Consider the following 24,211-nt stretch of genomic DNA (forward strand, 5'->3'; position numbering starts at 1 on the left):
AGGAGACAGAAAAATAAGTTTCGATTTAGATATTATAAATCAATTAAAAGAATCAACTACAGGTGATCTACCAGTCTTTGAAATTAGCATTAACATAACACTAATAGTAGGTGTGTAGGTGTAGGTGACATAATAGAAATCTAATTTCTACATCTTTTACCATAAGTACAATCTGCACAGTTGACAAATGACATGAAGCAACACCTTTAATAAAATTAAATTACATTCAATGTGCCTTTCCATGAGAAATAAAATTTCTTGGCTGCACAAATAGAATTGATTTCATGTTCACGGTTTTCCCTAATGATTAAGAATTAGGTTTCTTCTGTACGAATTGTAACAGCTCAACTACATTGTGTACAAGAGACCTCATTCATGGAAGCATGTATACAATATGTCAATTCCATATGTTGTTGGTTAGTCTTTGCACATTGTATTTTTGTATTCTTTGCAGTATTGCTTAAGCATCTGTATTTTGCTCAGTTTGATTAATAAAAAAGTCTCAAATACATGCAGTGGCATTATTTAGAAAACATAATGAGTCGCACTTCAGAGTGTCTGACCCCCCCCCCCACCCCCAAAAAAAAATTACTATGCCATAAGCAAAGTCCTTGGCAATTTTAACACACTCCTTTAAAATGGAAAAGGTCATCCTGGTAATAGTCCAAAAATATTACGCTAAAAAAGGTAGAATGCCAAATTAGTCTGGTTGCTAACATATTGGATGAAGAGTTTGTTTATATCTAGCAACAGCCTCCAGAAAAGAAAAGTAGCGAAAACAATACACTGACCTTCAAGTTCAGATGTGTCAGGATTCTTATAAACCACCCAGTTATGAACTGAGGCAACTCAACAATCAAACAACAAAATCAAAATGTCAATGTACAGTACATTTCTAATGTCACACTGTAACTTCATTAGCAAATAAACAGTAACCCAGGATGATGCCAGGATTTTTTTTTTTACATCCTTCTAATTCATCACTTGCAATGTCCTTTCTTCAAAGTGGTCCATAACGTTGAGGATGCACGCTGGAAAATCTTAAACATGTTGTTTTTCAAAGAACTTCGTTGTAGAGGACAGTCTGAATATTTTAATGTGATAGACCTATATGAGTTCCCATTCAGAGAATGTCAATGGCTTGATGTCGTTTTCCGTAATCCACAGCTCGATCTCCCTGCATGTCTCGGTCTTCATCATCTGTGAAACAAAAGGCAGAAGTGATTAGAAACTTCCGCAGTACGACATGAAACACAAAAAGATGTGCTTTAACCAAACTTCATCATCATATCGAAAAAAAAAATTTAATTGCAAAATGTCATGGCAAATTAACTCAGGTATATCATAGCCATTAGTCTCAGCACACCAATGGGTTAGGGTCTGCAACAGTAAAAGAAAAAAAAGAAAAGGTCACACACTGTTCACCTACATTACCAATACTTGGCCTTTTCTTTTTAAAAGGACCAAATCCTGAAGAAAATTATTGTAAAATATATCTGGCAAAGTTAGCGTACCTGTTGCACAGCCACGGTTCGGAGAATCAAAATCTGTTCTACACAAACTGAATCATTTAACATAATGGATGATGTGTCTTGATGGTTTCAAACAAAAGTAGTGCTATCCAAAGACTGAAGTATAGCTCTCTAATGCTGTAACAAGCAATCACAAATTCATGGAAGATAACAAAAAAAAAAAAAAATGGGTGTACGTGTCATGTATTTCCAGAGGAACACCGACACATTCACAAACACAGTGAGCTATCTTTATCTACTGGTTGGGATGTGGGTCAGATGTTTTGTGGGCACAGACAGGTGGTACAGCTAAAAAGAAACACAGGCAGGAGAGGAAAATACTAGATGGCAACTGATTGACACTCACAGAACCGTGAGTTGCTTGGTCATGTTTTCTCTACAGATGAGAGAGAGAAACGTGTTGAGACTGTAACTGTGCCTGTATGGTGAAGACGGTTGCATTTCTCATCCTGAACTGCGTTAGTACCAGTGCCGCCTAGACCGTGGGAATTTCATGTTATAATTGTTAGTGAGTTTTATTTTATGAAGGATTACAAGGACCAAACTCAGGGTACTGTGAGCTGTTCTAACTGCACGAAATGCTGGGCAGCTGCTGGGTGGGCGGAAGGAGGGCAAGGGTGGAGGGAGGTAGCAAGGGAGGTAATGGTGGATACACATCTGGACAGACAGTCCAGTCCCCCGGCCTGGCTCACCTTGAACGTCTTCCTCCCCACCATCACCATCCTCTTCCTCATTGTAGGCCAGCTCAGCCTGCTTGTCGGCCTCATACTCACCCACGTTCCCATCATCCCCATTGTAGTCCGCAAGCTTAGAGCCGTGTTGCGGATCTACTGGGGACTCGTTCTCATCAAAGAATCGGCCTGCAGGAGGCAGAGAAGGGCCTCATCAGGAAGAGAGGGAGGCAGAGGCAGTTGTAGGGAGATGGGTAGGTAAGGATGAAATATTGCATCATCAATGCATGAGGGAATAGGTGGTTGAAACGTGTGAAGAGGATGTCAAAAGATGGAGCCGATGAGAGGAGCAGATACATGGTGGCTGATTAGACAAGTGTTGCCGAGGAGTGACAGGGTTACACAGAGTGAGTGAAGAAGGAGTTTGTTTTTTTCAGCAGTTGGTCTGACAACAGTGACTATTATTTTTATCAATATGCCCTTCGGCCATGTACCGTTTCACATATGCACATACCCATTTGATGCCTGTTTTACTTTTGTTTAGCTTTCCTTTAATGATTCGATTCTGAGTGCAGCAGGTTTCATGACAGTAACTGAAGCTGCTGCTCTGTTAGCCTGGAGGGTCAATATGTCGGTTGTGTAGACATTGTGTAAAGTAAACCCAATCACTGACCTGAATGCATTTTGCCAAATGGAAACAAAACTAAACTATCAAACACATTGTCTGGTATAATCCAAATGTTCTTTTCCAGCCATGCGCTCAATACTCCATCAACACTTTGATTTGAGCTAAAATTATACTCAATGTAGCACTTTGGCTTTGATCATGAACAAGCCAGGCAAGCTGCAGCATTCAACTGAACTCTCCATTAGCTTCAAGCTAATAATACCATATGTGGCTAGTATTTTCTGCAGTCTGGAATCAGAGAGCAGAAAAGTAACGCAAGGAGAGAAAACATATTTGTGAGTTCAGAACCTACGTAACTCTGAGTGCTTGAAAGGCAACATACAGTTTGGGGGGGGGGGGAATCACCTTAAGGATATATAGAGGTTGATGTTTTACTGGACAGCTTTACATTAAGAAGTGTTCAATTACGGTAATATCAGAAACAACCCTTAAAAGATTGCAGCTTCAGAGACCTTGGAAGGACCATTTTACTTGCAGGAAAACTGGTACAACCATGTTGATGTTGCTGACACTGTGACAAGTCTATGTCTTTATAGTAAATATTAGGTGAAAGGGGAGCATTGAACCATTTTCCAAGGTTTCAGCTGAAACTGTTGAGATCAACTGGGCAACATTCAACATGACAAATCAGTTTTTCCTTTTGTTGATCAGGAAAAAGACCCAAATATGTCACAATATCACTCAGACAGTGTTTTTACAACCTAATCAATCAAGGCTGCCTATTGCAGTTTCTTCTTTCATCTCGCCTCATTCAAATTTGCAATCTGAAAAGAGACACGAGACGCAGTGAGGCAGACAGCATCTTTGGGCTGCTAGTGTCTACTGAGCACCAGACGCTGCCAAACATGAGACATCTGGTGGATGTTGGGCAATAATTTGCTTTAATCGGATGCAAATATGAGGAGACCACAAGGAGAAAATGAGAGGGGAAAAAAACCTTAAGACGTGAACTGAATACAGTTGGTGTTTTAAGAGGAAGAACTACAGAGGGTGAGATGGATGTTTAGGGGATACGGAGGAAAAGAGAAACCAAGAGGAGGGAGGGCAGGCAGTGGAGCAGAAGCCAAGCAGCAGGAAAAAATCATCTGGGACCCAAGTGTGTGTTGCATGTCTCCACTGCTCTGCAGTGGAGCCCTCTCTCTACTCCCCGACAGCGTTCTTAGCAATATTCAGATATGGACTATATTTTACTGAAATTATTAATATTCAAATCAAATCAAACATTTTCCCTCAACAGGAAATTTATATGTAACACTGCCATTCTTTTCAATTTAACCACCACACTTTCATTGTGACCATCAGTCTGTCTAAAAAAAAATAAATAAATTCCTGAGCTACTCCATCAACAATTTCATCACCATCTGCACTCATCCTCTCACTCCACATTGTTGTGTCTGTCACTGAGTCAACCATGAGGCTAGTGATGCCAGATAGACTCAAAACCAGATTAATTAAACCCAGTTATTTCACTGAGCTTGTCAAATCATGTGGTAACAGCTCAACAAGTGAATCTAATGTTTGTCAAACTTAGGGCTTGACAAATAACTGAAAACTAATTGAAGTTGCAATATGGATGAGTGTAATATAAAAATTGCAGGAGAGTGGGAGGAGTGGTGATTAAAGTAGAATCTGAGACAACAGTATGGCATAACTAATAGATGGATTGCAATATATGTCTGAAAAGTCACTGTATGATTTTTTTCCCCCTCACATAGCATTCAATCCTTCCAGAGTTGAAATGATTTTTTTTTCTATCACTTATCTAAGAACGGGTCAAATCCAGAGCCAGGAGCTGCATCGTGGCTGCAAGCCCATCTGCCTATGGTTGCGCCACTCTACGTACTGCCAGGATGACTCAAAACACTATCAAAGTTTGCAGAAAACTGAGAAATTTCACAGCTGTGAAACCAATTCTGTGGGAATACAGCATTTCTCACTTGCTGAAATAAACAATACCAGCCGGTTTTGAGCTGATGACTCCAATCCAAGAAGAAGTCGTGCTGATATTTTACAACCTCAAGAGGATTGTGCTCGTAAAATCTGTAGCCTCCATAGTAGAGATGAACTTGTCATACTGAGTGTCAATTTGTTAGAGCAGGCTAGTGACTTGTCAAGTGTGACTGTCTGGTTCTTGTGGGTTTAACATCAGTTTGTAAGACATTACCATTTTTTTTACAAGATGTATAGCACAGAATTTGCTGATGAAGGGCTATACATCTTTGTAATTATAAAGACATGTAGTTGGAGGCTGGTCGGTTTTTAATAAGCATAGTTTTCAGTCCTATAACATCAGCTAATTGATGACCTTGGTGATAACAGAAAACAGTCTGCTCTAAGCCACTTAGAATATAGCAATTACTTTTTTGTCATGTGTAGTGAATGAAACACTAAGTCCTGCATTGCATCTATCTGCTGACTAGTTTGTCACAGTAATTTAAAAAGTTACGAAATGTCAGTCTTGCGTTCACATCTTGTTTGCTCAAGAGTGTCCAGAATATCAGTTAGACCTGGTATAGGTAAGAGCAATCAGGACTGGGGCCAAAAAAGTTGATTGGTCAAACCCCTACCTTAAGGACTCAGTATGAAATTTGAAGTTTAATGGACATTAGTCATGTGGAAGTAGGGGTGTGTCCAGTTAGTAATGGGAAATTCACCCAGATGGCATCACACCGAATACATATTTCAATAGCTATGTTTACATGGACGGTAATAATCAAAATATGATGTTTGTTCTGAGTAAAACAATTTTACTGATGTGTTTCCAGGGTTTCTTGGAGAATATTCCAGCCATATTTTTGCAGGCCCGCAACAGAACAGTGTCTGACTACTGACCTAAGACGCCTGCCCAAATTACATCTCCAGAGTATTGTCCTTAATCAGGATGATATCAGAATATTACTGTCCATATAAATGTAGCCACTGCATTGAGAAACAACAACTAGGAGCAGCAGCTAAGCACAAAGGCAAAGCTAACAAGAATAGCTGTGATTATAATTATGTATCATTTTCCCATGTTAAGTTGAATCCCACAAAATGCCCTTAATCAAAGGAGTGAACTCACTTTGGCGGTGGTGAACTGGCTCCCCAGGAACTTTGTCTTTGATGGGGTGATGATTGATGGGGTTGGGTACCTGTGCAGGGTTTTGGGGTAGAGGAATCCCCTTCAAGTGTTCACCTTCACCCTTGACATTATCTGGAGCTAACAATAAAAAACAGAGCAAACATTTTTAGACCAAAACCGATGATGCTATGATGATGCTACTTTTTCTTAAGGTCAGATGCCGATTTCACAAACTATTTTAGCAACAGTGAGGGCAAAACCTCCTGAGTTAAATCCCGGTTTACTAAACAACCAAAAGCAAATCAATAGATATAGATATAGATATATAGATATAGAGAGAAAGACACACACACACACACACACACACACACACACACACACACACACACACACACACACACATATATCTATATCTATATACACACAGTATATAGATATATAGTATGGTCAGTGCAGCTGAGTGCCAATTATCATATGCCTATGCATCAAGGACAGACTACTAATGTAATTACTTCAAATGATCTGGATATGGAGCATACTCTACCTCGAATTTGTCTCTGCTGTTCTCCCAGCTCATCTGCCTTGATACCTGCCTTGTTGTCTTCTTCAAAGACTATCGGTTTGTCTGCCTGCTTGATGATGCCTGGAGCTACAATGACTGCTGCTCGGCCCTCTACTCTGTCCTGCTGCAGCCTTGGCTGGTCCAGAGACAGACCCTGGCCCCCAGGCCCATCAGCTGCACCGACCCCAGGTCCAGCACCGGCACCCACAACCACATCTGGTGGCTCATCATGCTTCTGAGTGATGGCTGGTTTCTTCAAGGCTATAGATAAATAGGGCAGCAAAGTAAGCAATATGATAGTATTTGACGACTTTGGTAAATACATACCCATCCAATCCAGTTTAGGATTATATGGAATTATGTCACATTAATTAATTTTCAGGTCTCTCTCTCTCTCTCTCTCTCTCTCTCTCTCTCTAATTGATTTCATACTGTCTTTAATTTGCTCATCATTGCCTGACTGTGTCTTTGCTATTGGCTCAATATCATGAAGCTGTGGGCTAGCAAAGTAGCTAGTGAATCAATTTTAAGTACATAAAGCTTATTTTGTGTGTGCATTGCTGTTTGGGTTTGTGGTTAATGTATGTATGACTATATAATTCTATCACATTTGCCTCACTGTCACATTTTGAAATCACTGAACTGTTCAGCATTTCATGAAGATTAAAATTAAAAAGTTCTACTTAATTTCCCAATTTATTAAAATGTTATATTCCATACTTACCAAATTGCACGTCATCAATTTTTCCCACTTCACTGTCTTCAATACCAGGCATGCCAGCATCACTGCCGGGCTTACCCATCTCTTCTGTAAAAGAGCAGCGATAACGTGACTTAGGTGGGGAACATGAAAACAAGATGAGTTTCACTTTACATGTAAGAATATCCACGTGTATTATGAACAACTGGGATGGTTACTTTTATACCTTTCAAATGGGTAGTGAGCTGATTGTAAAATGAAAAAGAACGGTGAGGATAGTAGCCCTAGTTGATGTTTACCTTTTAAATCTGGACTGTCATGCCGGTGAGTGGCCACTGTATGGCGCTCTCCAATCAAGTCCGCACCTGGAGCTCCCTCTGCATGTCTAGCAGCCAGTACACCCTTTTGGCCATCTATCACACTCTAGAGAGTTCACAAAAGTGAAGCAGGAAAAGGAGCATATATGAAATGGAGAGATACTGGATATTTAACCATTAGCAGTAAATCATTAACAGGGATGATCGTGGGGATGACGGGACTCATATATTCTTGCTAAACCGTGCGAATTACTGTGTAATACTATGCAAGTGTATACATGGGGAGGGAACACTTGCTTACATTTTCACCATTAAGTAAAAGGTAAAGAAAATGAGTGTTAAGAAGCAACACTGACCTGTCTTAGCTTGGCAGTTTCTTCTTCCATTGTCTTCTTTGTTTCTTCATACTCCGTTTTCAATTGTGCAATCTGACGCCCACACTGTAAACTAGGTATGCACATTACACTTGGACGTTAGAGGTCAAATGAAAATGACTAACAACCATGAATATAACCTTTCATGGGGTATAAAGGTGATAATTAAGATTCCAAAAAAAATTAACCTACCTTTCATACTCTAGCTTTCTCTCCAAGGTAGTACTATTTTTCTTCACTTCTCTTAGCTGCTCTTCCTGTTTCATGAACTCCTGCTTCAACTCCTTTAGCTGCTCTGTTTGCAGGATCACATACAAACACACGCACACATCCACACAATATTTTGAAGTGATGTAGTTTTTCGTCTCTAGGAAAAAATTATAATATAAATTCAATCGTCTTCGGTTAATCAATCGGTTAAGCGACTGTTTTTGAAATTCCAATTTGCTGGTCCTCCGAAGCTTACATCCTACCTTTCAGCCTCTGGATTTCTGTCATCTGAGCTGTGACATCACTCTGCAGCTTCATCTGGAAAGCAGAAGGAAAAGGTTCAAGCATTACTGAAGTTGAGGGAGAGTTACATAAATTGGGACTGTTATATATCTGAAATTTAAAAAAAAAAAAAAGTTTAAGAATTGTACCAATTAGCTTTGGCTGAGTGTGCAACAAGTGATCCTGTCAAATGTAATTACAGCTCTCGTGAATTAGAGCTTTAACAGGGTAAACTGAAGTTGCAGATAGCAGTAATGAATACCCCGTTCAGCTATTAAATTGTAAAAGGGTTTGCCATAGTACAAGCCCCCATTAACCCCAGCAAATCCAAACGGAACAGGTTTTTTTTTTTCTTCAGTGTAGTTAGGTTTCACAACACAGATGGCACTCAGTGAGTCATTGTATTTATATCATAAAAAGCAATACATGCAAGCCTAAGAAAACCTGACGATATCATATGACTCAATGACCTCCTGCTGATAAGCAAGACGTGATTGTTATTCATGTTGTTGTTCAACAAAACTCTGCTTTTTCTTTCTCCCACTTAATTGGTATTTTAACATGCAATAAATACTGGTGCGAGCGCACACGCGCACACACACACACACTCATTCTCTGTCTGTCTGTCCGTCTCTCTCATGCTGTCATGGCTCACGATCACCACTACCTATGGAACCTCAGCATCATAGAAAATAAGCATAAACACATTATCAGTATAGTGGCAATTGCATGTGCGGGATCCCAGTAGCTGTGTGTGTGTGTGTGTGTGTGTGTTCTTGTACTTGCTACATATTGTGGACTACAATATGTATCTAACTAACAGAGTGAGGACGTTTTTGGAAAGTGAAGACATTGTAGTCTGTCCTCACATCTTCAAAGGGCCGTTTGAGGGTCAAGACTTGATTTTAGGGTCGAGGTTAGAATCAGGTTCAGGTTAGGGGAAGGGTCAAGGTTAGGGTCAGGCAATCAGTTGAGATGGTTAGGTTTAGGGTGAAGGGCTAGGGAATGTATCATGTCAACGAAAGTCCTCACAAAGATATAAATACAAGGATATGTGTGTGTGTGTGTGTGTGTGTGTGTGTGTGTGTGTAACTTGACAGCAACTCCACACACAGATATGAATGCCTAATGGCTGTTGTTGTAACAGGGATGGGGGATGAAATGAAAATCAATACAGTGTAGCGCTGCCGTAATGTACTGATGCATGGATGGATTTACAGTATATACTGAAACCTTTTAGTACTAAAATAACAAAAATCAATTGTTTTGTCCACAAAATGGTGCCAACCTGCCACTTTTACTGCTCAGTTTGCTACACTACAAAAAAAAGATGGCAGGCTGTACAGTTTTATTTTATTAGTTAAACAGATAATAAAATGTTTTCAGGGCAATAGTTGACACATAGATACAATAGTTATTGCCCCATTAAACATATGTTTGATAGGGCAATAACTATTGTATCCGGCCTGACTCAAATATCATGATTCCCACCCCAACTATGTGTACTGTTAAGGGTATCTGTCATGCAGTAACTCCTGGAGACCCAAGCATTGCCCAACCCCCCACCTGCTGAATTTGGCATGGAGCATCCCGGAAGTTAATTGTATTTATACTGACCACAAAACTTCTGGTGTGGCAACATCCCTACTATTCTGTGATCCAACTTCATCTTGTTACACCCAACTACAAGGTGGTTCACTACTTCCTGCAGTGGCCTCTTTAAGTTGGCCGTTTAAGCAACAACATAATGAATGACCAAATACAAGTAGGGCAGAACTCCGTGTACGTGGGATATGTCCGTATTTAAAAAGGGTTGGGCTGTTGACAAAAGAAAGGAATGAAACAACTGATACTCCACACCTAATTACTGCTTCCAAAGACCTTGTGTTCTCAGTGGCTTTTGTCGGTCAGCAGGATTAAACAAAAATGATGAGGCTGATTTTAACCAAACTTGGTGGAAGGGTTTTAAATGGGCCAAGGAAGAGCCAATTACATTTGGAGTAGATCAACCATCGTGCCCCTTTGTGGTATCCATCTCAACTTTGGTAAGAAATGCCATGAACTTGGTGACAGGTGACAATGAAGCTTGTGACTTTAAAGCCAGCCTTACCATAAACACAGAGTTCCTCATAGTACTGTCGTCTACCAACATCTCTTACACAAAAATCATTTTTAGTAATAAATTAAATAGTGCCAGCATAAGAGGCAAAGAGGTACAGTATGAGTTTTGCTTTAAAAGAATGGAAAAATGGGAAGCATTCATTTGGCTGTATATATTCAAATATTATGTGGACCATAAATATATAGAATTATCTTGCTGGTCACAAAGTAGTAAGAACACGCAAGAAGTGGGAAGGATGTAGTCAGTCATTACTCATGCGTTTCTTCAAAACTAATATTCCTGTGGACTCTGCTTGGGTTGGAGTAAAAAAAAATTCAAACTGGTTTAATATTAAGCCCGACACTTGACTGGGCCACACCTCACACAGCAGCCACTCAAGGTTAATGCTTATAATACCCTGGGCCTTTACATGCAGCAGTACATCAATGGAGTAGGTCTTTTTTTTTTTTAACATGTGTTCAGCATATTGTAAGTAGGACAATCAATGTTCTTCTGCTGTTTACATTGCCAAACCTTTTAGCAATATTATTAGCCAGTCATTGTGTATTTTGATTGTTTTTATGCCAGGATATTGGACAGATGTGAATGTATTATATGTATGTGTATTGGAAATAATGTGCACCACTGTCTTGTATTACCTCTGATTCAATGATGTATTCATTTGAATCAGTTGTGAAGACACTGTTCATAGCACAGCCACAGCCTTTATTTGTTATTCATAGCTATTTTGACCACTGACATCACTGTTGACAAAGCAGACTTTTAGAAGTGCAGAGCAGCACTTGAATGCTGGTGGTTAACATTATCAGTAGGCCCCGCTTTAGTCCCTATTTCATTCTCGTCCTGTCGTCTTATAAGGAAACAGCTAAACATGTAATGCAACCTCTTTTTTGGCTCTATTAAAACAGAACAAATGTGAGCAAAGACAGTGGGAAATGTGTAACCTTGACTGTGATTGTCAGTTCACCACCGCCTTGGCTTTCATATCTAACATGTTACACAGAGTTTTTGTTTTCTTTGAAACTAAGTTCCCACTATCTTGTCTACTTCCTCAACTGACATTGCTTCAGTGGCATACTTCTCACAGCCTGTCAGACATTGTTTTTCTGGTTCTTTGTTGATGTTGCAAATCATGTTTTCATGTTTGTTGATACTACTAATACCAGTTGGATTAACACTGTGATGCTCCCAGCACAGGCTGCTGACATCGGTTGCTTTTTAGTTTGTCCTGATGACAAATATTGATTCAGTCACCATCCATAAAATCAATTACTTTGAAATGGCAAAATAGGAAATCAAACCAACTCAACTGTAAATTGACTAAAATTAATTTGAATGCACTAATTATAATTACCAAATAGTAGGAAGACTTTCTTAATTCTCCACCTCTCGCCCAATGTCAGCTGGGATGGGCTCCAAGCTGACATTGCTCCAATCCCCCCACGACCCCCAACAGATAAGCAGTATAGAAAATGGATGGATGGATGGATGGATGGATGGATGGACATTTTTCAATTAAAGGTCTTCAATTTCCTCTCATATGGTGACTGCTCTGGAAGATGAGAAGAAGCCATGTGGTCAAAACTGTCATTTCATCTTAAAACGTATAATTTTGAGACGTAGTCTCTCATGTGCTTCAAATTGTTTTCCCCATTCAAAAAAAAAGGTTTCTTCACAACTGAACAATGGTTTGAGTTATGATGCTGAACAACACATACACAGAAGGGAAGTTAAACAAATGTATGCCTGTCCATGTGAAACAAGCAAAGTAGTCTGGATGTAAATTAAAGGAAACCTCCCCTCACTCATTGTCTAAACATCTCCCAGGACAGCTGGACACACACCAATGCTCAGTGGCTGTTGGGACACAAAAGAGAGCTAACTGCTGGCTCCAAGAAATGAGCAGGACAAGAACAGGGAATAGCCTTGTGGAGTATTTAGGTTGTCTGCTGACAGTATAAACATTAGCACCCCCAATGTCGAAAACTATGCTGAATATGCAGTCTTACAATACAGATTTGTAGATTAGAATCTCTTTCTTCAACCATGCGTTTCTAGGAATGTGAAAAGCTTTGAAACTGATAGTACATATATATGCATAGAAGCTGACAAATGAAAGCCAAGAACAAAATATAGTGTAAAGTTTCGTGCCATTGCAAGGAGTTTAAATCTGCCTTGGCATAAATTCTTCAGGTCTCTAAAACTCCCACATTTCCCCAAAACATATATCCATGCTTGTTCTTTTCTTATGTTGTCGGTTTGCATTTGAAATGGTGGTGGTGGTGAGTTCGTCAGGAAACCTCTCTTAGTTGTTAAGCTGGTTGCGCTGTGGTAATTGTGAAGAATGCTGCATACATTACACATCATTTTAATATTCAAAACATTCAGCGACTTGAGCCCCATGGATGGCAAATGTTGTAAGTTGAGGAAAAAATCCATGCTTTAAATGTTGAGCGATACATTACAGTTTCAATTGACTGTATAACACTTCTCTCTCTACCATGCAGGAATAACTTTATTTGATAGATCCAACATGTGATTTCATGGCCATATCTAAAAGATAAAATTATATATGTCCATATCATAAATTTTAAATATCATGCTCATCATCGTTGTTTTTTTCTCGACATGGCCCATATCTACCTCAGCTCTGCTGACCATTCTAACTGCTTGGAGAAAAAAATAGAAGCAGTAAGGACAATTGGAAAAAAAACAGATAAGGTGAAGAGAAACAAAACCATTTCACACTTGTCTTCATGAAATACAGGGATATCATACAACAACAGAGTAAAGCAAGAGATGCACTTTTCTATCAAAATACATTGGCAAGGCAAGGCAAGGCAATTTTATTTGTATAGCCTCAATGGTGAAAATGGTTGAGGACAATGAATGAGTTCCTGGTTAAGGAGGAACTACAATGCCACATGTAACCTCCTCGTCATGTTCGTCCCTATGCTTTGCTTTAAACGTTTGCATAATATCTCCACCTTATTAGGACATAAGCGACAAACATTACCTTCCATCTTATACACAGTGGAATGACAGTATGCCGAAGACAGCGTGACGTTAACGTAATGCGAATGTGTATATCTGGGTAGAAAGGTTTCACTGATCAACAAAAGTTATCTAAACTTGGAAAAGCAAATTGAACAAAGAAACAATGACACCCACCCCAAAATTAAATACTGCATGAAAGCATTTACCGTCTAGTCGCACAATATGTAAACAGACAATCGTAATGTAAAAAAAAAACTTTCCTGCTTCTACTAGTAAGAGTATGTATGATCCTCAAGTTGCCAATTAGTGCAAAATTTCAGCAAAGATAAGACAAATACATCCATGAGGGTTGGGGTTATCGGGCCGTGTAAAAGCACCAAAATGTTTTTTATTGTACCTTTTCTTCAGTGCACTTCTTGATGATCGCATCTCGGGCCTGCAGTTTGCCCTCCAGGACGCTGTAATCTCCATCCTTCTGGTCTATTTGCTTCCTGTGCGTGTCCACCTGCACCATCAGCTCCGAGTTGCGCTTCTCTAGCCGGCTCCGCGCGGCGTCTGTGCGCTTCACCTGCGTCTGTACCTCCGCCAGCTCATCCAGCAAGCGACCGTGTTTGTTGGACACTGTCCAGTAGTTGAAAGACAGTATGGCGATGATCGCCATCAAAAAGATGAGAATGAAGGACGGGAGGCGGCCTCCCCGTCGGTTTGCACCAAACCCCACCATTTCAATATGAAAAATCAAAACGTCACTTCAGGTTGTTACCGCAACCTCCTGCGCTCAATGAGGGTATTCTCCCGGTGTAAAACACATCCGTCTACGTGACATGCCGTGTATATGCGGCAACCGCTCAGAAACGCGCACAATAACACAGAAAGAGACGCGAGTGGTGAATGCTCAAGACTCGTCCCATCTCTTCTATCCTTCAATCTCCTTCCTCACTCCGCACACAGACCATATTCTATGCAATCTGTCTAATGTCAGAAGATGAAATACACCCGCAAGGACGTGGCCTAGCTCAGCTGGCGACGTTACACGCAGCAGACCAGGCGAGACGTGGACAGCTACAGGGCTCCGTGGCAGCGAGCGTTACGACTGCAAACCACAGAGCTAACAACAGCCTTACAACGCTAGCATACGACTTGCCATAGCCCTCGGGGAACGTACGTAGTAACGTTCCTCAATATACCAACTACTGGTATTAAGGGCCAATTAGATTACCGTTATTCAGGACCACTGGTGGTTTTCGACTCGGTGCTGACGTTAACGTTAGCTCCCATCAGAACGCTGTCCAGCTAGCCCCCTCACGCGAGCTAAGAAAGGCGAGTGAATCCAGTGAGACCGTCACCAACTGCCAGACAAAGAAAACGTCTCGTCTCGTCTCGCAGAGAATAGATTAAGGCCCAGTTGTAAATACTAACAATTGTTGGCAAACCCTCGCATCACATGCTTTGTATCCCACTACCTTCTCTGCCTGCGCCTGAATAGTGAAGCTAACCGCAACTGTCTCGCGGGGCTCGATCTCTGCCGCCAAACTGTACGCGCACTTCAAAATAAAAGCACAAGTAAAGCGTTTGACTGCAAAAATACAAACTCTTATTATTAGTATAGATCGCTTGAATTGTTTCTAGCTCTGGTTGACGTCTGAGAGCCAGCATGTTTGGCGCCAATGAGCTTCTTTCTCATCGCAACTCGCAATGGGGCCAGAAACTGTGACACGTGCAGACCCAGATATCGTCAGTTCCCGGAGCGGAAGCACAATGCAGTTTTGGGGAAGGCTTTACAGTCAGAAGAAAAAAGGTTCGAGATTTGATTTAATGGTCCTCACTCGATTTATAAAACTCAGATGGTTTTAATTTGCTTTCTGCGAAGAAAACTCAATTATAATTAATTCTACCTTTGTGATTTACTTATGGTCAGAACATCTGCAACAAGAACTGCAAAATGTAGACTTGCATGATGCAAAAAACAAGCAGCGGTCTTAAATTGTCACTCACTGATGTTTGATAAGAGCTCTAGAAATCTAAGTAAAACCAAAAATTGTGATAAAATGCGTTCAAGTGTTGAAGCAGGTGAGGAAAGGGTATGTTCAAAGAAGTAATGCATGCAGATTAAAGTACAAGAACTAACTGAAATAACAACACACACCACCAAGATATAAACTCATATTTTAATGTAACACTGATAAGAATTTTAACACAATGAGGTAAGTTAAAATGTCTGCAATGTTTTTGAACCAGCGGCACCACAAAATAATCACCATCCCTATCAGTAATAGTTCCACAAGTTCTGCAAACAATGGCGAGTAATGCCCATTCAGTTCTGTTCACAGTTCAGTACAAATATTTGTCCCCATCTCACATGAAGACAAGAAGAATGCAGATGACACAATGATTTTTGTCTTTGAGTCACAGATCCCAACTTACCAGCCGTGAATTTCTTTTCGATGAAACTCAGTATAAAAGATCCCCTGAGGGAGAAACATTCTTTTGTATTTCTGATGAGAAAGAAGCCTCTACAGACTCTGGCAGGCTCAGTCTGAGTTTGCTACCATTTCTGCTGATGACTTGGCACGGTCTCACAGGGCACTAAGAGATATGGTTGGAGACCATTTCACTTTGCCCGTGCTACAGTCATACTGTGCGAATACGTGATCTCAGACTGCCTGAAGAGTCATTAACTGCTCAACAGACATTTACTGCACAGCACAGTGTGGCTGAAACACTGGCACTTTGGAATGCCCTCATGGTTTTGACCCAAGTCCTTGTCGAGAGAGTGGTCAAAGAATAGTTTCTCTGTACTCAAGGCTTTGTTCAGAGGGAGAAGAGTCTAGGGGATTGGTAGAGGCGCTGGTTGTTTGCGGGAGGTGTTTGGGACGGCGCACAGAAGGGGACGGGGATGAACTCAAAGCACCGCAGCTCTGGAGGTGAAGATCCTCTTGGCCACGTTTCCTAGGACTGCCTGTGATGCGTTGGGTCATCACCTGTGCAGCACGAGATACAAATATGAACAATTTTTTTCTTTTGCCAGTTGCCTGTTTCTAGCTTAATATATTAAAAGACATTGTGAAAGTGATCTGAAATACACCGCCTAGTCATAAGTGCGATCAAAATTGTGTGTCATCTCATAGCTGGAAATTAATAGTTAAATGTTATTTCAAATCAAATCAAATCACATGAAGTTAAAAAAATGTGAAAAAAATGTGAATAATATTTTTTCATAATGACTTTCTCCCCTGTCACAAAGCCATTCAGTCACCATATCACCTCCCAAAAAAAAGAATCAACTTTTGTCTGCCAGAAATGACAACAACTCATCGAAACGACTTCAAACTCGTCATTACACTTTCTTGAAAATCCAGAAATATAAGTGTGATGTTGGTCCAATGACAGGTTCTTGGGATAATTGAGGGCGAGCCAGACAGACAGGTACATAATATCAGATACAAACTATTACAGTTTTATTTTCTTCTCAAGTGCACCTCACCTCTACTCTGACATTTCAACAAACCTACAACTGTCAGATGTCATGTGCCATTCAGTAACTGTGTAACACATGTTTTAACATGATACTTGTATGTATGGTAATATGTGAGGAATGCAGATATGTCATGCCGCTCTCATCTGATGATTTAGTGAGATGCTTGTTTATGCTAAAACATGGCTTCCCTACACTGCTCTCAAATCCAGCTGGCTCTCCATCTATCCAACACACAATGTGCAAAGACTTACCTGATCTATGACATTGGCACTAAATATGGCCTCTTCCATGTGTTTCTCATCTGACTTGATGACACACTTGATATTGTTGACAACCTGCTGGACTTCTGGAGGTAGACTGCAGCTTGAATGCTCCAGGAATTTGGCCACCAATATTTTGGTGTCTTTGTACATTTTAAGGTCAGCCAGAGAGTGTGGTCGCTCATGTGGGGATTGTGTGTGCGGAGCTCTGGTTTTAAGTTGGATGTCAACTTTTCTGCCCTCTTTTTGCTGCTTCCTGACACATACGTGACTGGGTTTAGCTCCGCCCCCTTCTGCTGAGATATCTGTTTGCTCTGGAGATGAAACGAGAATATGTTGTCAAAATAGGTTTTGGATAAAGGCACATTGATGTATTCTGTGTTTTTTGGAGTGACATTTAAACTACAACGCTGAATAAGGATGAATGTGTTGATAATATGCACTTATGTAAAGGTTGATGTATTAGATTGTTTCACTTCCTGACTAACAGTTTGTCCCTCAGCCTTATATTCTATATGATAGGATGTGAATATTGTGTAAAGTGCTACTGAAAAAAAAGGGACGTATAATTTTCGCACCATCACATTCATTAGTGTGACACCTGTACCTTGCTCTGGTGACGTATGAGCGGAGCCCTCAGTGGAGGGGTTATTTGCAGAGGCGCAAACACAACTTTCTCCTGTAGAGGGAGACAAAGATCTTAGTATAGAAAAAGAGAGCAACCTTTAATTCACCATGTTTATTGAAATTGAAAAGTGGATAACAGTGGTAAGAGGATTATTTGAGGTGTAATGTGGATCTGCACTTACTTCCTGAAGGAGAGGAGCAGGAGATAGGGTCACTAGTGGAGCGAACGATTCGTGCCAGCTTGCGGTACCTCCGGGCTGCTCGCAGTACCCGCGGCCGCTCTGACGGTGAATGGCCACTTTGAGCTGAGGTAGATGGGGGTTGTGATGCAGTGGAGGGTGACCAAACACTGAAGCACAGCCTGGGGCCTCGGAGCCTGCTGGGAGGGGATGGGGAGGGAGAAGGAGCCATGGGACTGATGGCTGAGGTTCCCCCAGAGGAGGCCACAGAGGTGGGGGAGCAAGGCTGAGGTGGTGGGGGGATGTTGACAGCAAGGGGGAGCTTTCGGCTCATCATTCGTGCTTTAATGAGGGAGTGTGTGAATGCTTTAGGTGGCTCTTCGGGCACATGTTTGGCTGATGCAAGCTCATCACAAAGGTGCATGGCAGGCCTGCGATCCTCACATGCGCGTGTGTTGTCTATGGAATCTTCCTGGTCCAGATTGTTTAAGTTTTCTGAGGACCAGTCTGGAGAGCGCTCGAGAGACTCTTGGGTGTGGGAGGACTCGCTGTACCCAGTGTCACTGGGACGAGCATCAGTATTAAGCTGGCCGTGACGACAGCGTGCACGCGTGCAGAGTTCTAGGCTGGTGCAGCTTCCATCAGTAGGTGCATTGTGGAGAGTTTCATAGGGAGAGGAGTCCGAGCCCTGGACCTCCAGGGAACACAAGTCCTCTGAGGAGCAAGTCTGGTCTTGATCAGCCACCTCTGACACCATCAGGGATGCACTGTCCACCGAGGCTGCAAGTATCATCAGTATGAGTGTTAGTAGACACTCAACAATGTTCTGTTATGCTCACTGGGCTCAATCAAGACTGATTTTACCTTGAGTGCTAAGACCTGCAGTTGTGTTTCTATCACAAAGACTGGACTCAGTAGCCTGTTGCTCTATGCTGGTGGTCACCTGTGAAGAAAAAAAGTATTAATATACTGCAGAAAAGTCAAACTAGCGGCACAGTATGGTTATTTTGTATGTATATTTTGTGTAATAATTATGCAGCACCTAAACTTCAATGTCCTAAATTGGTCAGCAGGGGGCTCTAGAAGACCAACATACACTACAATAACATTTCTCAGTTTTTAAAGACAGGTGTAGCAGTAGGATTCACTGATGTAGGTGGAATTCACCAAGAGATTCAACTACTTTCAGTAACATGTTTCTACAGATATACAACTAATATTCACTTTCTCTATCTGCTCTCCGACAGCTCTCTCACACAATCCACTATCCCAGCAACAGCTGCCAAAACAAAAACAAAAAGGTGATTAAAAGACCAAAGGGGATGATTGATGTCAAGAATGTAATAGAAGATAAAAATATTTTAGCTGTAGACAATGAATTGCAGAGAAAGATCTCTACATAGACCTGAGAATTTATGAGATTGTGGAGGGAGCCTGACTGAGTAAGTACCAAATCTGAAACAGCAGATGGCGCACATATTGGACTGACTTTATACAGGCAACATTTCCACATGCTGAAACAAGCACTCAAAATATAATTGTAAGGAGGAAATAGGTACTAAAACTTTTATCATACTCATACGGTACACGGATGTGACCTCACTGACCTTGCACTTGTTTTTTCACAACTTTCTTGGGATATTATGGGGATCATCATAGACTGTGCTGAGAAATATCTCTACCACTAAACATCATCACTGGTGAGTAACAGATCGAGAAAGGCTTCAAAAATCTGAAGGATCCCTTTCATGTCAGAGGCCTATGATGAAGGTTTCTGCTGACAGAGTAGTTTTATAAAGCAGCTGTTCCTCACCTGGCTTGCAGGGGTCTGTCCCACCACAGACTCATATGGAGGGGGCAGGTCAGTCGGGTAGAGAGTCCCTGGGCTGTTGATGGGTACCCCATAGATAGCACTGAAGGGAGAATGGGGGAAGTCCAGGTGCAGACCTCTGTCAAGGACAGAATAGAGGTTTTTGTTTTTGTTTTGTTTTTTACTGCAGCAAACATAGGGAATGACAGAGGTTAAACTGGGCCAGTGAGACTCTTGTTTAGAGTTACCATTGTGAGATCAACTGACAGTATATTTTCTATTGAATAAAGGATGAGAAACAACCTCTTCTCCGCAGCACTCCACTCCAGACAATATTAGGTGTTTGTGATTCGATGTGCACTCATATGGTGCCAATTATGAATAAACAGCCCTGTGCACAGTCGTATCTTTTATTTACAAAGCCATTCTCCTCTTAAAAGGCAGACCATGAAATACAACCTGAGAGTTTCCACTAATCATCCGAGGCGTGATGATGTCATGACACATCCCTGGGCAGGGACACTATAAATGTTTCCTCTGCCTTGTTTTTATTTATGGCATAATTGGTGAACAGATGTGGCTTACTGCAAACGGGCTACATCAGCAGCTCTCTCTCTGGCAAGACTGAGAGAATGCTGGGAGTGATGGGTGTGTGTGTGTGTGTGTGTGTGTGTGTGTGTGTGTGTGTGTGTGTGTGGGGAGGGGGGTCCACAGATCTTTCACATGAGATGAGAGTCATGGATGTCACTTGAAGGAAATGCTGTGAGCAGGCCGAGGATGTCACAATAGGATAAGCAGACATGCACCAATGCAGTTTTATATGATGGGTTTAGATTTTTGTTCGGATGCACAAATGAAACAATATTTCATGGGAGAAACTTAAGTTTGAGTGAATTCTACTTATAAAATATTAAGCAGTTTTGAAACTGACAAAGTTGCTCTGCTGACAAGAACTGCATCCATATGCAGGCAAGAAGAATAATATACCTCATCTTCTCAGCTTTTCCTCCTTCCTTTCAAACTCGTGTGAATGTGTGTGTGTGTGTGTGTGTGTGTGTGTGTGTGTGTGTGTGTGTATGTGTGTGTGTGTGTCTACTCAGGGGTGCTGTGACTCTAAATCCTCCTTCAGTGCTTGATCAGTTAAATCATCCCCTCACAGATGGAAAATAATAATTTAAAAAATCCACTTTTATGACACAATGTATTTCGTAATGTCTGACTCACCTCAAATGTCTTCAATGGTATTTAGGGAATTTCAGTCAATGACTCAAAATGACTCAAAATCATAAACATACATGTACTATGCATAACACCTCCATGCCATTCCGAGCCTTTTTACAGATGAATAAAGTTCATACCTTCTACTGAGAATGTATTTGTGTGACTGTGCACTAAGATTTGATGGCAGATTTGTTTAATGGGATTATTTTCCACTACAGTGAACTCTAGTATTGAACTGTAACTTCAACTGCACCAAAAACCTGAGAGGTTTTCCAATAAATAGTGAGTGTAAGCTCTCTTTGAAGAATATGAATGGGTCTGTCAAATCATGACAGGCTGAATAATAAACAAAAGTCACGGTCTGACTAATTTCGTGTGTATAATCAATTTGTATTGTAACTGTATTAATTTTCTGTTGTATTAAAAACAAAGTTTGCAATGTGACTTCCCCAGAGGTATTCAGATATCAAGGAGATAGCATAAGCAATAAGAAAAAAATGTGATGCTGATGATTAGTACTTTGCTTCTCACCTCTGTCCGTCCATTGAGGGGGTGCAGGTATATTCAGGTGGGTAATAAGGTGGTGGGGGGATGGGAGGAATAAACTCATCAAAGTCCAGTGTTTGGTGGAGGATAGTTCCATGGGGAGTCATACAGTCAGCATTTAGAGCTCGTGATCTGTGCGGCATAAACTGAAAAACACCATAACAAGACACATTATCAGGTTTTTATTATAGGAGACGCTGATTTTTTCCTCATTTTTAAAATGTGATGTACCGACGAATGACAAAGCAAAACAAGCTCCTGCAGTAACTTCTTCGGGTCAAATGTCTTTTTCAGAGGCACTTAAAACAGGTCCCAGCACCGCTTCACTTTCCTCTGTTAGACTTTTTAAAGTGGGACAAGTTTCCAGTCACAGCCAGCCTGCTTTTCTAATCTCCAGACTGCCACTGCTGCAATAGACTTTGCTAAATTGAGCTAAATAAAAGGTTAACACTGCTTGCAGTAAATAGGAAACGAGGCCACTCTTGGAATTTTGGTGAGACTGTTGGAGATACGATGGAGCTCTTTAACCTTTTCTTTTTCGTTTTTTTCCTGTTGGATGTTTTAGGGTTCGCCTTTGCACATAATGTAGTTTCCAGATTAGTCCTCCAGTGTTTGCATTAAACACTGAAAATATTACTCCAGTTTATTGGCCCTAAAAAGATTAATTAACTTGTGTCATGTGTTATGTCTACACACATCAGACAACTGGAAGGGTAGAGAACACAGAACTCCACCGAGGCAAATGGTGTGTCTATTACACAGATCTGGATAAAAAATGGGGTGGATTGCTGCATGGCCCCATGCTACACCTCTCTATCAAGTTTTATGGACATTGGCCGGATCATTTGTGAATATTGATGGAGATAAACAAACAAATGTTGGAGAAACATAACTCTGTTCAGAGCATAAATTGGAAGAAAAGGGGAAAGAGGGAAAAAAATGAAAAAGGTAAGCATTGCTTATTTTAATTGCTTGGGTCATGAGACTCAAAAAAACATTAATCTTACAGTATTTTTCCAGTTTAAAGAACAGAGACTATTCATATTTGGATTATAAATCATTACTGAATAAATTTCCATATTGTTAAGAAATCATCATGCCTTGGAACAGATCCTACCATTTACAGCTGAGTCAGACAATCCAGTTGCAAATCAAACTTAAAACTTTGCAGTAGTCATTTAGGCCGGTTTGATTAGCATCGATAGTTTTTATTGATTCATGACTCAAGTGGCCAGTAGAAAAAATTTATGCAGCTGTGAGTTTTGCTGGAAAAAAATATCAAAAGATTACTGCCTGCTGTAAAGCAGAAACATAACAGAAAACAGAAATGACATTTAAAGAAAAAATAAAGTATTCATAATTTTGTGTTGCCCTGTGGAGCTTTTTGGGAGGGGAGGTATCACACGGCTGTAAAGAAAAAGGCCATGCTGGATTTATGACATAAGACAAGACAAAATCATCATTGCTAAAATGCTGCAGAGCAATCATCTTATCTCGATCATCTTGCTTTCATAACTGCTGAAAGCCAAATTTAAAAAAAAAAAAAACAAGTTGGATTAATTGTCCAACCCTGGTCCAGAACACAGTTCTAATATCCAGAGGCATATTTTGGATGCAAACAACTTACAGTTGAGTTGATAAAATGCATGTTATGTATTTCTACACTTTTTGGCATCAAATTGAAAGATCCAGTTCCAGTTTCCAGTCTGTCGAGGAGCATTAAACTAATTATTTTTGGTGTGAAAAACAAATGGAGCTTGGCCATGATGATTTCCCTCATGGCTTTAAGTATTTAGCTATTGTTAATAGCTTCATTGTTCCACACAAAATGATAACAAAGGGTCATTCTGCGGACAATGTAACTTTGTGAAGAAATCCAGAGAGATGTTTTGATGATTTCTGCACATGAATTACATGCAGCATTGACCCTGTTGACTACACAGACTTGTACTGACACAGCAGAACAATCAAACGTTGCTCTTGTGTCATCTTGTTACTGAGCTGAATGGTTTACTTTACATTTATATATGTTACTGTTTTCTACACTACATGGTTTGAGAAGAAGTCAGCCATTGTTTCTGTCCAGACTCACCATGTGCAGCACATCAGTGGAGACCATCTGCATACAGCACATGGCCGTCGCTAGAGCACACACAATGGTGGAGATGACGTTAAGGGCACATACGCTGAACAGAAGCTCCTATGGGAGAAGGGGGTAGAGGAGGAGACTGTTAGAGGATCAGGGAAGAAAGAGGGGGAAGAGGAGTGTGAAAATATAAAGGATAGAAGCAAGAGTGTACATAGAAGGTGCAAAAGAGGCGAGGAATAACAAGACGTCAGACAGCATCAACGTAATGTGTAAGGTAACCATGTTTTTAAAGCAGACAGCAGGATGACACTGCACAGGGAGACGATTTCTCCAGATAACTGATTTAGAAAGGAAGCACACATTGCACAAAATACTGTTATATGACCAAAAAAGAAAAAAAATCTCATAAAATTCCAATACACGATCACACGCTGACAAGGGGATCGACTAGTATTGAACCTGTAAGCAAAAATAAAAGTGCATGC

At 40.7% G+C, this 24,211-nt stretch overlaps 2 protein-coding genes across 6 annotated transcripts in view; both read right to left on the reverse strand.

The window, feature by feature from the left end:
* Positions 1–188: 188 nt before the first annotated feature.
* golm2 (golgi membrane protein 2) lies at positions 189–15,068 on the reverse strand. 5 transcript variants are annotated; one of them, XM_086182079.1, is made up of 11 exons: positions 14,736–15,059; positions 13,914–14,137; positions 8,379–8,433; positions 8,098–8,200; positions 7,888–7,978; positions 7,514–7,637; positions 7,239–7,322; positions 6,497–6,775; positions 5,953–6,090; positions 2,225–2,392; positions 189–1,200 (listed from the first exon to the last, which is right to left on the reverse strand). In XM_086182079.1, the coding sequence occupies exons 2-11, from the start codon at positions 14,028–14,030 to the stop codon at positions 1,124–1,126; spliced, it is 1,236 nt and encodes a 411-aa protein (XP_086038205.1). In that variant the 5' UTR covers positions 14,031–14,137; positions 14,736–15,059; the 3' UTR covers positions 189–1,123. The 5 variants fall into 5 exon arrangements, with proteins under 5 accessions (XP_086038205.1, XP_086038187.1, XP_086038216.1 ...); XM_086182061.1 differs by having other exon boundaries at positions 14,936–15,025; XM_086182090.1 differs by having other exon boundaries at positions 14,980–15,021.
* A 670-nt stretch (positions 15,069–15,738) lies between these two features.
* Positions 15,739–24,211, reverse strand: part of entrep2 (endosomal transmembrane epsin interactor 2) — an 81,826-nt gene continuing 73,353 nt past the window's right edge. The window contains exons 5-12 of the mRNA XM_086194443.1: positions 23,730–23,837; positions 21,623–21,783; positions 19,874–20,009; positions 18,925–19,003; positions 18,064–18,840; positions 17,862–17,933; positions 17,246–17,568; positions 15,739–16,497 (exon numbers count right to left, since the gene is read on the reverse strand). Of these exons, the coding sequence (XP_086050569.1) occupies positions 16,294–16,497; positions 17,246–17,568; positions 17,862–17,933; positions 18,064–18,840; positions 18,925–19,003; positions 19,874–20,009; positions 21,623–21,783; positions 23,730–23,837 (1,860 nt within the window). The 3' untranslated portion in view covers positions 15,739–16,293. The remainder of the gene's footprint in view (positions 16,498–17,245; positions 17,569–17,861; positions 17,934–18,063; positions 18,841–18,924; positions 19,004–19,873; positions 20,010–21,622; positions 21,784–23,729; positions 23,838–24,211) is intronic.

This window comes from Aulostomus chinensis, chromosome 2 (assembly GCF_037954235.1).
Source record: "Aulostomus chinensis isolate RoL2024-O1b breed Wild chromosome 2, RoL_Achi_v1.0, whole genome shotgun sequence".
Taxonomy (NCBI): Eukaryota; Metazoa; Chordata; class Actinopteri; order Syngnathiformes; family Aulostomidae; genus Aulostomus; species Aulostomus chinensis.